Source organism: Calidris pugnax, unplaced genomic scaffold, assembly GCF_001431845.1.
Source record: "Calidris pugnax isolate Ruff unplaced genomic scaffold, ASM143184v1 scaffold69, whole genome shotgun sequence".
Taxonomy (NCBI): domain Eukaryota; kingdom Metazoa; phylum Chordata; class Aves; order Charadriiformes; family Scolopacidae; genus Calidris; species Calidris pugnax.
Window position 1 is genome coordinate 3136247 of NW_015090859.1, and position 13987 is coordinate 3150233.

At 37.5% G+C, this 13987-nt stretch overlaps 1 protein-coding gene across 1 annotated transcript in view; it reads left to right on the forward strand.

Moving 5' to 3' along the window:
* Positions 1-13987, forward strand: part of COL4A1 (collagen, type IV, alpha 1) — a 76268-nt gene that overhangs the window by 20082 nt on the left and 42199 nt on the right. The window contains exons 5-20 of the mRNA XM_014944086.1: positions 1055-1099; positions 1200-1262; positions 1362-1415; positions 1562-1588; positions 2865-2948; positions 3062-3124; positions 4174-4209; positions 4762-4803; positions 6737-6826; positions 7381-7416; positions 7561-7620; positions 11006-11050; positions 11269-11322; positions 11795-11836; positions 12691-12784; positions 13458-13493. Of these exons, the coding sequence (XP_014799572.1) occupies positions 1055-1099; positions 1200-1262; positions 1362-1415; positions 1562-1588; positions 2865-2948; positions 3062-3124; positions 4174-4209; positions 4762-4803; positions 6737-6826; positions 7381-7416; positions 7561-7620; positions 11006-11050; positions 11269-11322; positions 11795-11836; positions 12691-12784; positions 13458-13493 (871 nt within the window). The remainder of the gene's footprint in view (positions 1-1054; positions 1100-1199; positions 1263-1361; positions 1416-1561; positions 1589-2864; positions 2949-3061; positions 3125-4173; positions 4210-4761; positions 4804-6736; positions 6827-7380; positions 7417-7560; positions 7621-11005; positions 11051-11268; positions 11323-11794; positions 11837-12690; positions 12785-13457; positions 13494-13987) is intronic.

Genomic DNA, 13987 nt, shown 5'->3' on the forward strand with positions numbered 1-13987 from the left:
GTGACACTTATATAATACTTATTTTAGCACATTGTATTAGCCAGGGCCGTGTCCTTCGGGGTTTTGTGAGGTGCCAAATGCATTCTGAGTGTTCTCATGTTTCATCATGAAATGATGAAAGAGAATTTAAATGACTTGACATGCATACATTTTCAGGTATATCATTTTGTCCAAAGACTTTCAAAATGCCTCTCAGTTTTGTTCTCCATTTGCCTGCAGCTGCTGCAGCACATAGAATTTACTGAATCAACTGCAGTTTCTGAGCTATTATAGAGTGGGTATTCTGCTAGATCAAGAAATCCTTATTTCAGTCCATGATGTTCATGATACCTTAGGGTATCCTGATTGTTAATGTAAATTGGCATCTCCTGGCAAATGTGTTTGTGTGCTACAGTGCAAGTAGACTGTATTTTAGCAATTATAAAGTTTTGGAAGATGCAAGTATACTATCTGAGCACAGGATTCCCATACATCTTTTCTGCTTCATAATACATGTATTAGGAAATACTGCATGAATAAATAAGCTGGGAGGATGAAAATGATATGCCAAGTTAAACTCCTGATTCATTACACTGAAAAGCTGTTCAAGGAGAAAGAGTTACCTAAACTTGGTAGATTTTTTAATAATAAGGATGAATTGATACACTGATGTGGAGCATGATCGATAGAGAAGTGTCTTTACAGTGCATTAACATCCTCTTCTGCTATAGAGAGGTGCCTACAGTAAATTTCATTTTGGGAATGATGGTTGTGAGAAGACAGCACCTCTGCATTCCATTTTACCTGCACATAAGGCTCTGGTTCAGTTCCTGTTGAAGGAAAGCCATATTGCTTCTTTAAAAGTTAAAGAAATATAAAAAGTTGCTTTTAGTTATCAATTGCTAAGGTGCCATGTTTGAGCGGTTTTGAAGATTAAAGCTATTTTGTCAAGGAAGTATAAAAGAAACTGCTTCTTGTATTTTGACTGTCACCATTGAAGATGCAACTTGGGCTGCAGCTTGTCATTGCTGTTTTGTGGGTTTGTAATTTCATTTTATTTTTTTCTTGATTGCAGGGCCCCCCGGGAGCATCAGGCTTTCCAGGAAACCCAGGCCTTCCTGTACGTATGAAGTATATATATTTTTACAAGGAACATCAAGGTTTTAATTGTGACATCTAACCAGGATTATTGCTAATTTCTCTACTTGTTTTTAATGTAGGGCATTCCTGGACAAGATGGCCCTCCTGGTCCACCTGGCATTCCAGGATGTAATGGCACAAAGGTGACATTTACATATGTTTATAACAGCATCTCTGTTGAAATAAAAACATCCCTCAAGCATATGTTCCCTAAACAAAACAAATTTCTCTGTTCCCCTCAGGGTGAAAGAGGTCCAGTAGGTCCCCCAGGTTTACCAGGACTGACTGGGAGCATAGTAAGTAGATTCTTTTATCCTTAATTTATTTGTTTCAACCCTGATTCTTGAAATGCAAATATAACTATGTGAAATTATATAGAGAATAAGATGTAAAATAGACAATACTGAGGAAAAATAACATCAAATATGTTTTTTTTCCACAGGGACCCCCAGGACCTCCTGGAATGAAGGTACATTTTACTCTAAGTGTGTTCATATCCCGCTTGTAACAGTAAGAAATAAGGTGAACTCTACACCCTGTAAGACTAGCAGTCCTTACTTAAGGATTGAAAAATTTTACTGGCATGTTTCTCGTTTTTACTCCGTTCTGCAGTCCCACTGAAAACAGTGGGGTGACCTCCAGTTAGTAACAGTTGAACTTATGTGTTGTTCCATGCAGGCCTTAAAAGTGTAAGTATTACATAGATTACAACAGAAAAAAATAGTACATACCATTAATTATGTATAAGTAGTGTGGTGGGCACCCAATTGTGCATAAAGATTTAGATAGATTTTCTGGTTCAAACATTTGTTTTGATATTGACACTTCATTTTTCTAAATAGTTTCAAATAGATAGTGTTTGTGGAAGAAGGTCATATAGTCCACAATAGGAGAAGCATCCAACACATACTAAACAGTTTCATAGCGGAAAAGTTAAACTAACTAGGTATCTGAGTGCTTTTTGTGAGCTGAAGAATGAAATATTCAATGTCAACAGAGAGCTTTTGCTCTTTAAAATGAACAGATATAAAATCTAAATGTAATCTCAGATTTGCAATGACTTGACTACCTGAAGTTGTAAAATGCCCTCTTCTTTTTCTCTCACATGGGAAGAATTGTCTCAGTCTATAAACACTGAAGTACTCGAATGTTTCTTTCCTAAGCATGGATTGGTACACAACTTATGAAATAAAATCACTTACAATATTACAACTTTGTACAAAAACATGGGAAAAATTGGATCTTTTGCTATTAGAAAAAGAAATTAAGAAGTAGATACCGATCAGAATAGTTTTCCAAAGTAAAGAATAAGGATGCCTTTATGGCTTTTATGTCAAAATTAGGTATAAGACTGAAAATAGACTGGAAAAGAGATTGTGAGGTTGCCACTTCTCTCAACATCCAGGTCAGATGCTCAAATTGTGGGATGACACTGCAGTAGTGATAGATTTTGGGGTAAAGTCTTTCTGATTCCCCATTATAGTATAGGAAATGAGAGTATGGAGAAAGATTTGGTGTGGGATCTCTTCAGGTGGCTTTAAAGGACATTTGGCAATTAGGGTCTTTAATATCTCTTGCCATGTTTCAACTGAATTAAAAGAAGTAAGGTGACTTCTTTTTAAGTCAGCTTTCCAAATGATTCCAAACTTTTCATAGCTCCAACTTCCCTCTCATCTCAATATTAGTGTTTTTAAATGTGTTTGAATGGATGTTGAAGTATTATTCGTTTTCTTTTCTTATTATAGGGAGATCCAGGTGAAGTGATTGGTCTTTTACCTCCCAGTTTGCTAAAAGGTGATAAAGGCTTTCCTGGCCAACCTGGACTACCTGTAAGTCTAAAAAGATGTTTGAATAGCAGTGAGCTTCAATTAAAATTATATCAGTATCATGAAATTGCCAAATAAATACCACTTTTTAATTATGCCCTTTTAATTTTTCATAGGGTCCACCTGGAACTCCTGGGTTTCAGGGACCAATGGGGCCACAAGGACCTCCGGGAGAACCAGTAAGTTTCCTCTCATGGTGATTTGCACTGTACTTATAGAGCTTTATCATAGGAAAGTTCCACAGGGTGTGCATAGCTGGTGTTTGTTGGGTTTTGGGGAAAAATTACCTATGGTTCCAGGCTTCATGTTTAGCCTCTTGAACTCTACCATGGCAGGAATGAGGTTTTGAAAAACATAGTTTTTCAATAGAAGCTGTTTCGACAATCTTCTTTTCTTGCAAGCCTGGAGGGTATTTTTATATGGGAGTGGTTGTAATAGCTATTGCTCCTTTCTCTTCTTCTCCCACTTAATTTATAGAAAATAAACCACAAACCTAGCAGCCAGATCTAAATAAAAATGTTTGCTGAAGTTGTTCTTATGGGTAGCCACAGTAAGTAGCATTGTGGAAAGCAGGATGTCAAGTACCTGTTGTTATGGTGATTGCCAAATGCTGAAGGCGTTTAGCTATTTGACATTTTGACAGGTCTAACAGATACATAATATCTTCTCTTCCTGTACTGGATACAGGTAACACTAGCAGGGATCAGTTATTTGCATCTGGTAAAAGTCTGCCCAGTGTTTCTGTCTATTAAAGTGAGCTGTGTGAGACTTCTTACCCTTCTGAAGAAAACAGGAAGTGATATAAAGGAAAATGGTAGCACAATTTAGTCAATATTTGCATTTGCTGATGTGAAAAAAAAAATTAAGGAAAGAAAGGTGAGGACTAATATTTAGCATGCAAAACTGAAAAAAAAAAAAAAGAAGGCAGCAATAAAGTTATTTTACAGTGCAATACCATAGACTTTTTTTTTTTTTTTTTGATTGTCTGTTGTCTAGATGCTGATTAGGTCCAACACTCTTAACTGCAAAACAGTATCTGATGAGATATCTTAGACCAATTCTGTTTGGTTTTATTTATTCTATGTTGCAAGTTACACACAGTAGTAGAGAAAGACTTTACATCTTGGTTTATTGGAAATATTTGCGTTTTTGCTGTCTTTATAGCATAAGGCATCATTCCATCCAGTTTACTATATACATATATATGCTAAAATTTACTGTCTTATAGGGTCCTCCTGGGCCACCAGGACTCCCAGGCGAGAAGGTAAGACTCTTTTTATTATAAAGATTAAGTCTATTTGTTTATTTATTTGGTACACGAGATCTCCAAAAGTCTGGAAACTAATGATCCTAAGCGAGTGGGGTTTTTAAACTTCGGGATTTTATTACAATTTTTACTCTATTTTTATATCTTAATGGACATAATAAAGAGAGATTTTTTAACACTTTTTTAAGGTTTTTTTCTCACTTTATCAAATCAGTAGTAATTACAACATTTTATGATTATTTGAACTCATCTAAAAATGTCAAAATTTTCAGTAAAACATTGAAAAAAGAGCATATTGACAATAAACTTATCTGATAAATTTCATTCTATTTTTTTCATAAATTGCTGTGATGCAGAACTTAAAAAAATAGCAGGGGTTTAGGACATAATTATTTATTTTTTTCACATGAGCATTTAAAAGACATATTCAGTCTTTTTTGTCCTCTAAATTTTTGCCAGATACAAAATACCTTCATGTGTATGTAGATATGCATGTATGCACTACTGATCAAAATTTACTTACTAAGTGTGTGTAATTTATATTTTCAGGGCTACATGGGCTTGGGCTTTCAGGGTCCCAAGGGTGAAAAGGTAAGTCTCAAGAGTGATTGAAGGAGCTGGGACTGTTTAGTTTGAGGAAGAGGAGACTGAGGGGTGACCTCATCACTCTCTCTCACTACTTGAAAGGACACTGTAGAGAGGTTGGTGCTGGTCTCTTCTCCCAGGTAATTAGTGATAGAACAAGAGGGAATGGCTTCAAGCTACAACAGGGTAGGTTTAAACTGAACATTAGGAAAGAGTTTTTCACAGAAAGGGTAGTCAGGCATTGGAATAGGCTGCCCAGGGAAGTGGTTGAGTCACCGTCCCTGGATGTGTTTAAGAGTCGTGTAGATGTGATGTTGGGGGATATGGTGTAGGGGAGAACTTTGTAGAGTAGGGTAGATGGTTGGACTCGATAATCCCAAGGGTCTTTTCCAACCTAAATAATTCTATGATTCTATGAAAAGTTCTGGAGAACAACTAGTCACACATATTCTTGATACTTTGTTTTAAATAAACAAACTATTGGAACCTATCAATGGAGAAAATCAGTGATGTAATTTTTGGAAGACTTGAGTAAATCTGTAACTTATACCTAAATGAACAACAGTCACAAATGGTTACAGACTTTGTTTATGATTATATTATACCTGACATTAATTTAGGTCATTATCTGTTTCCCAGCTGTGACTCGTACCAACTCCTTCCCTTTGCAGTAGACAGATCTAGAAATATTTACTCTCTGTGTTAGGACACATCATGAGATTTATTTGAAATCAGTTTAGTTCTGAGGGATGAGATTTAATGTGCCCTGGTAGGACTCTTGAGGGCCTGTTTGCCTTAGTTCGGATTGGTAGTGTATACTTTTGAAGGAGATCTTGCAGTTGTCCCTTTTTACTGTGTTTTGACTCAACCAGGTGCAGTTTTCAGAGCACACAGATTGGTTCACTTTTGAATGAAATTAAGCCAAAAAGATTTGATCCAGGATCCCATTTACTCTCTTAACCAGCATCAAATGGGAGGTAAAACATGTTAGGTTTAATGTGTTGCCTCTCCCACTGAGAGGTTGAAGCTGAAGTGCCTTATGTTGCAGTTTCAGGAGCCAAGAAATGGATGCAGTCATGGGTTACTTGGTAAATTGATAGTGTGTCTGAGCCCTTCTCCAAAAGTTTCTCGTGAGTGTCATTGACATAGGCCTTTCGGAGTATAAGGAAATCATGTTACTTAAGCAGTGGGTTTTTTATCCACCACCTTACTTATGTATTTTGAGCCAAACTCTTCCTAATGGATAGAATTTTTTGCTACGTGTCTCATTCTTGAAATTAACTTGTTATCCTAAAATTTCTTAAAAAATGTTGGCACTAAAAGTATGTGGAGATTTCCTGGACTCCTCAGGGTTGTCTTTAGCAGAAAATAGAAGGTGTTGTTATGCATTACTGCTTGGGAGAAATGTATCAAGCCTTTTTGGAGGTGTTTTACTGTAAAAGATACTACTTTTGCATTATATAAGGAGATGAGGTTCTGACCCTGCTAAAAAAGTATGTTCCATGGTTACTGTCTTGAAGTTGGCTTTTATGGACAGCTGGTAGAACACTATAAGCTTTAAGATTTTCCTTCAAGCATCTGACCTCTTTCCACCTGTTCTCCTTCCTCCTAAGGAAGGCACTAAAAAACTTTTGTATCATTACAATAATTAATTGGATATGTTCCCAATATTTGCTATTAATCAATTTTCACCCTAATAGGACATTCAGAGGTCTCTTCAGGGCAGTCTCTGTCCCCCATCAGACAGTTGTTTTTCCTGTAACTGTGTATACAACCCTTTCTCTAACAGATTTTGCTGAAATAAAAATTTGAAAAAAACCCATTCAGCTGTACTTTTAAAAGCGAGTCGTCGTTACCTTTAATGTTATTGGTCTTAATAATGTTTGTTCTCAGTGTCAGTACTGTTTTCAATGGACTATCCTGCATTTGGTGTTGACAGGGAGAACAAGGAGTAAGTGGTCCCCCAGGGCCCCCAGGACCATCACCACATGTGAAGGAAAAAGGGAGTGAATTCATAAGGGGAGAAAAGGTAAGACCGTAAATGATTACTCTTGTTGTACTCTTCATTAAAATACGATCAAAATTTCAAAGATTTCTCCCTGGTATACTTCATGAATGAATTTTGATTGTTTTCTTGAAGTTTCTCTGAAAAATACATGATAAATGATAAATGTACAAATAAGTAATTCATACAGTAGAGGACTTTCTGAGGAAGGAGGACTCGTAAGCATAGTCTCGTAAACACCAAATATTCTAAACATTTGAATTAATTAGCTTACTTTTCATATACAGAATCACAGTCATGGAATCTGAATGCTAATGAATTTTTCAATTATTGTGTTAGTCTAGGCAATATATATAATATATAATATATATTATATGTATTATAGTATAATTAACTAGCTTAATGGATTCACATTTTGTGTTTATCTAACTTCTTGCATATTACACTATTAGACATAGTTCTTGAAGTGGAGAACGGGGCTAAATGTGCTTTTGCTGACATGTAGAATTATTTACAATCTAAATACATAATTGTTAAGATTTTACTTTCTAATCTACATTTTTTTATTATTTCATTAGGGTGAACCAGGTGAAAAGGGTGAACGGGGAGCCCCAGTAAGTATCATGTGGATTTTTTTTTTAAATTATTATAAAAATTGTGAAGAATCTGATAATGACCCTGAATATCTTTATAGCTGTTTGATAAAAGCAAATTTACTTGAGAATTTGGAACTAATCTGGTGTGTATTTATTTTCCAGGGATTTCCAGGTTCAGGTTTCAAAGGAGAAAAGGGTGCACCTGGGATGCCTGGTCCACGTGTAAGTATGATCAACTTTATCAATACCATAATTACAGTTGTATTGTTTCCATAAGCTAATTAAATTTAGTAACCATTTGTAAACCAGCAAATTTTGTATGTTCCAAACAAGCAAGTTTTGCTGTAGAACAAGTGTAAGATTCAAGGTAGCAATAACATATTATATTAGTATGTTACTTGTTTTAAGATAACTGAACAGTAGCTTGTAGTGCTGAAGGCAAAGGCAAGACTCCCATTGATCCCAACTGAAGCAAGATAAAGTCATTCCAGAACAGAAGGAAAAGCAAAGCAGAAGAAACCACTCAGTAGGAATGACTTTAGCTAAATGGAATGTGTTTGATTTATTTCAAATATTCTTACATGCAATCTACACAATAAGCCTGCTTAGCCTAAAGGTACGGTTTCTTACAAAGACGACAAGCAGAACAAAACATTTAGATGACTGAGATAGATTCACCTGCTGGTTTCTAGCCTGACCGTAAGTGCTGGAGGCCATACGGTCTGTTACATTTGCCTAGTCTGACCTATATCATTAGTCTCATCCATACAACTTCTACATGAGTCATGCTGGATCTATCGTAGCTGAGCTGGTAGCAGAAACAAATGTCTTCTACATTCAAATGTATCTAAAGTATCATTTCTCAAATTGTGGCTCTTCATAAACTGTTAGAAAAAGACCCAGAACTATAGGCCTTTGACACGGTCCCCCACAACATCCTGATTGCCAAATTGGAGGGGTACGGATTTGATGGGTGGACTGTTCAGTGGATAAGGAACTGGCTAGATGGTCGCATCCAGAGGGTGGTACTCAATGGCTCAAAGTCCAGATGGAGACCAGTCACAAGTGGTGTTCCTCAAGGGTCCGTGCTGGGGCCAATACTGTTCAACATTTTTATCAATGATATAGACAGGGAGATTAAAGGCACCATCAGCAAGTTTGCGGACGATACCAAGCTGTGTGGTGTTGTCGATACACCAGAGGGACGGGATGTCATCCAAAAGGACCTGGACAGGCTGGAGAGGTGGGCCCAGGTGAACCTCATGAGGTTCAACAAGAGCAAATGCAAGGTTCTACACCTGGGCTGGAACAATCCTCACCACCAATACAAACTAGGGGGTGAGGTATTGGAAAGCAGCCCTGAGGAAAGGGACTTGAGGGTGCTGGTGGACGAGAAGCTGGACATGAGCAGGCAGTGTGCAGCTGCAGCCCAGAAGGCCAATCACATCCTGGGCTGCATCAAAAGAAGTGTTGCCAGCAGGTCCAGAGAGGTGATTCTGCCACTTTACTCTGCTGTGGTGAGACCTCACCTGGAGTATTGTGTGCAGGTCTGGAGCCCTCAATATAAGAAGGACATGGACCTGATGGAGAGGGTCCAGAGGAGGGCCACAAGGATGATCAGGGGGATGGAGCACCTCTGCTACGAGGACAGGCTGAGGGAGCTGGGGTTGTTCAGCCTGGAGAAGAGGAGGCTCTGGGGAGACCTAATAGCAGCCTTCCAGTACCTGAAGGGGTCCTACAGGAAGGCTGGGGAGAGCCTGTTTAGAAAGGCCTGCAGTGACAGGATGAGGGGCAATGGCTTCAAGCTGGAGGGGAACAGATTTAGATTGGAGATTAGGAGAGGGTTCTTTACTGTGAGGGTGGTGGAGCACTGGAACAGGTTGCCCAGGGAGGTGGTTGAGGCCCCATCCCTGGAGATATTCAAGGTGAGGCTTGATGAGGCCCTGGGCAACCTGGTCTAGTTGGGGTGTCCCTGCTGACTGTGGGGAGGTCAGACTAGATGACCTTTGGAGGTCCCTTCCAGCCTGGGCAATTCTATGATTCTATGATTCTATAGACATTGAATTGTGCGTTAATCTGAAAAAGAGAAAATCTCATCTTCTATTATACTTCAAGGTCAAATGTTCTGTCATCTTTTCAGTAAAGATGTGTGATGGGGTTGTCTTTGCTGCCATGTATGCATTTTTATTCTTACCGTAAACGAGGGCTTGAAAGCTGGAAAAATGAAAAAATATTGGCCTAGAACTTTTTGAGGAAACCAAAGTATCTTTGAATTGTTCAGAAATATAGCTTTCAGTTTCTGGAGAGTTCCCTGAACAAAGTTCCTGAGATATTTTATATATAATTGTTGCCAATCAAGGAAATCATAGCTACTTCTGAAATTAAGATAAGGCTTGAAAGAGAAACCGATGTTAAGATTTGATATTCTAGTTTCATGGAATGAAACCATTAATTCCAATCACAGTGTACATTTGAAGACTCTCCTGACTTTACAGATTGTATTTTTAATTAATCATTAAAAATTACTTGTAATCCATCTTTATTAGATACCATAGCCACCTGCTTTGGTGGTGGTGGCCTTTTCACATTTGTTGTGTCGTTTTTATCCTTCAATTGCATAGTTTTAGAAGGAATTCTTTGACCTAAATTGATTGGATTATTTTTTTAGACTGAGTTGCGTATGCTGTTACTTTGCATATTAAGTATATACATTTCTTGGTTTTAAGGGGACATATTCATATCGCTTATGGTAAGACATACAATCTAAGCACTGTGATGCCAAGTAAAAGCCAGCCTCCAATGGATTAGGCTCCAAGTCTAGGTGCCAGTCCCTTCATAATCTATAGGAAGAGGAAGGGAATGCTGAAAAGTAGGATAGTCCAACTTGGTCATTGATCATGTAACTGTTGATTACCCCAAGGGAATCTAATCTCCTCTGTAGGCTAACACAGTGGTCTAATAGTGAATCATTTTGCTCTGCAGGAGGGAATCTTGGATTCTAGGTTGTTATTCGCTTTGTGATTTGAAATTATAGCTTTCGATTTAGGGAAGTGTTTAGATTACCACGCAATCTGATATGGGGCCACCCTCCAAGCCTTCTGCTGCAACTGAGCACTGATTGTCTATGAATACATGTTTTGTGAGGCTGGAGAGTATAGATATATATATATATATATATATACAAACTGAGCACTGAATGTCTATGAATAAATGTTTTGTGAGGCTGGAGAGTATATATATATATATTTATATATAAAGAGATTGCTATGAAGGGAAAAGTTTCTGGGTCTGGTTCCAGTTTCCTGTGCTGTTGATATATTTTGTCTTGAAGCCTCCTTGACGGGGAAATCTGTATGTTATTCCTGGATCTGGGAATAGATTTGCAGGATTTTATTTAATTCTGTGGTCTGTAGGATGTTGAGTAACATAGGCTCTAGGCAATCACAATTTGCCTCCTTTGTGCCCTCTACACTCTTAGCTGTGTTAGCACACTTCTGTTAGTGCATTACAATAGCGATTGGCTTGTTGTAGTGTTTCACTCACTGTATTTAGAAATTGCATGTATGTGGCCATCTTCTTAAGCAGAGTGAAACTTTGTGTTTTACAGGGAAAGCCTGGAAAAGATGGTGAACCAGGACCAAAAGGAGAACCTGTATGTATTTTACTAAATTTCCAATAGCATTTCTTACATTCTAAACAAAGAACTGCCTGTGTATTATAAATGGTTGAAATTTTCTAGCCTTCTCAATTACTTAACGTTATTGTTTTCATTGAATTAGTGACTGGTTTGAAAACTTAAAACATTGATGCTGCCAGGGCTAAGATGCAACTGTATTTATCTTTCCTGGTTTTGATGTCTTCTACGTATAGGGTTTGCCTGGTGGCTTCGGGATTCCAGGACGACCTGGGGAGCCTGGTACAAAGGTGTGTAGTAGTGGCCTTTGCTTCCCATCACACAGAATGAGAAGTCAAGAACTTGTATGGCATGTTCATAGATGTGCATTAAGACAACGAATGCACGTAAAGCAATGTTAAATGAATATTATTAACTTGCAAAGTCATCACTTAGAGACTAGGAAAAGTAAAAATTAGGGTAGCTTATGTCCCCCTGGTTTAGATCTCTCATATGAAATGACTAATGCAGGCTTTATTTTCACAAGCTCTTTGCCCAGCCAGCATATGTACAAATATGCTTTCCTAAAAATTCCGGTTTCTCTTTACATAGTGTAAAGCAGTACAGGCCTGCAAACTATTTACTGCTTATTATAATGGTCCGGGTACTTACCATTTGAAAGTTGTATGAATTTGTATCTAAATGTTGATTGCCAAGGAAATCCTATTTTTTCGGGAAGAAAAAGTGTTCTGTATTTAAAATGTAAATTGTTTTTTGATTTAGGGTGACAAAGGTGATCGAGGTTTTCCAGGACCTCCAGGAAGAGTAAGTAAAAAAAAATAATTCATGTTTTGTTTTAAACTTAAATGAAAAGTGCTCAAACAATGAGGGAACAAAGAGAGACTATGCATGTTCTCATCTCGTTCTAATCAGTCATGTCCTCATTTTTTTTAAATGGAAATAAAAGTCAGATACAGTCCTTTTCAATATTTTTGAATTTGGAAAAGGAGTTCTCAAAGAACAAAAATTTCTAGTGGTTTGGACTATGGAAATGAGAGACATTGTTAATCAATACAGAGTATCCAAAAGAGAATTCAAAAGAGTAAGAGCAAGTCAGCTTTGAAGTTTATAATTTTTTTTAACATTTCAAATAAAAAATGGGATTAGTCAGCAACAAATATATCATTGATGGTGCTGCTTGCCCAGTACGGGTGGATATTCCCAACACCTGCTAAATTTATTTGAAAAACTCTGCATACTTCCTGAATATTTTATTGTAAGTGTTAGTATCCTATATGTCAAGCTCATGTCAATGTTAGCAGAAATTGCTAGAACAGAATATTTTCAAATTAAAGGTAATAAAATCCTAATGGGTCAGTGCTTATTCCATGGTGAGGTTTCTTGGCATAATTCTTCTTCAGAAAGGTGCTATAAAGCTATCCACTTAATTCTACTATTGATATGAGGAATTTTGGTACTTTTTTTTCCTGGTAGTTCCTCATCAGCTAAAACCCTCTCAAACTAGTTGTTACGTAGTGCATAGTATAACCAAACTTGCTCAAAATTGCTATTACAGAAAAAAAATGGCCTCTGTTCCATTAGGTCAAGATGCGGGAGGTGATACAAAGGAGAGCACAGTTGTATGTTTCTAGTGTCCTAGTCTTTGTCCTGTGATTCAGGTTATAGATCCTGGACCGGTAGATACCTTTGGTGAAAAAGGAGAGCCTGGAGCTTCAGGTTTGCCTGGACTGAAAGGTCAAAAAGGTGAAAAAGGTATGTATTTTGGTTTGAATTTTTTTTTTTTTTTGACTGAGTTATGCTTTTAGATTTCTTATTAAAGGACCTTAAAATTGCACTGTCTGTGAGCTCAGGAGATCTATATGACAGTGAGATGTTCCAGTTATTTATTTAATTGCTTTCAGGTTATTACATTTAGTTGTAGTTTGTAGGATGCTGCTTCTCATCATAAATAAGTCTGTCATTCAGTTATAAATTGAAAAGGATAAACTGGGATCTCTTTTTATGGCAGTTAAATAATCCAGTGAGTTTATCTAAGAAAGATGGAAATCAACACAAGCATAACAAGAATAATAATGCGGAGAATCTTGTGACTCGTTTAAAAAAAAAGTCAGTAGCTAAATTTTAATCTTAAAATTGGCTTGCATAATTTATAAAATTCTTCAGTAAACAGGGAAAATCAAGCATTTCCTTTCCCATTTTGCCTATCACAGACCTTGCCCTATTGAGGAAAGATCAGTGGAGAAGGTGGCACACAAGAAGGGCCTTTTCCTGAGTGCATTGTTTGCAGATATCTATAGATTATTTAACTTAACTTTGATTCAGGTCATACTAGCTTGTAATGTGTACTTGAATAATATATGCTAAAAGTTAACTGAAGTTGACATTGCTGACTTCATTGCCTAATGGAAAACCTCTCTTTCTAAAGGTTTCCCTGGTATACCAGGAGCTCCGGGACCGCCAGGTATGAATTTACGGCTACTGATTTTGTTCAAATTTTTCCTGTGTTCTTCTTGGCTGAAGAGTCCTGAGAGATGTTCTTCTTAGCTGCTGATGCCAGTTACTGCCTAGCTTACAGAACACCCAGGCAGTGGCTGCTCTGGGGGTCTAGTCATCCCTCTAGACCCTTCCCGTAGGTTGCTTTTCTCGTGTCTGTGATGTGATAGAGCCTTGCTCTTTGTGTAGAGCCCTGATAACTTTCTGCTGAAATGGAAGCAGTACTGTGCACAGGTCATCAGAGATAGCCCAGAGAGTACACCTTCACTGGGCAAGAAGAGCTGTAAGATGTGAATATGTGCATGAGTATGTGCATATGTACCTATGTATGTATATTCATATGTAGATAATTTGTTTTGTTCTCACTTCAGCTCTATTTGTGTTTGCATAAATACAATAAACCAAGGTTTGCAGGGAGAAATAATAGCATTCGTTAGATCAAAGTAATTCCTGAAGGCTTCC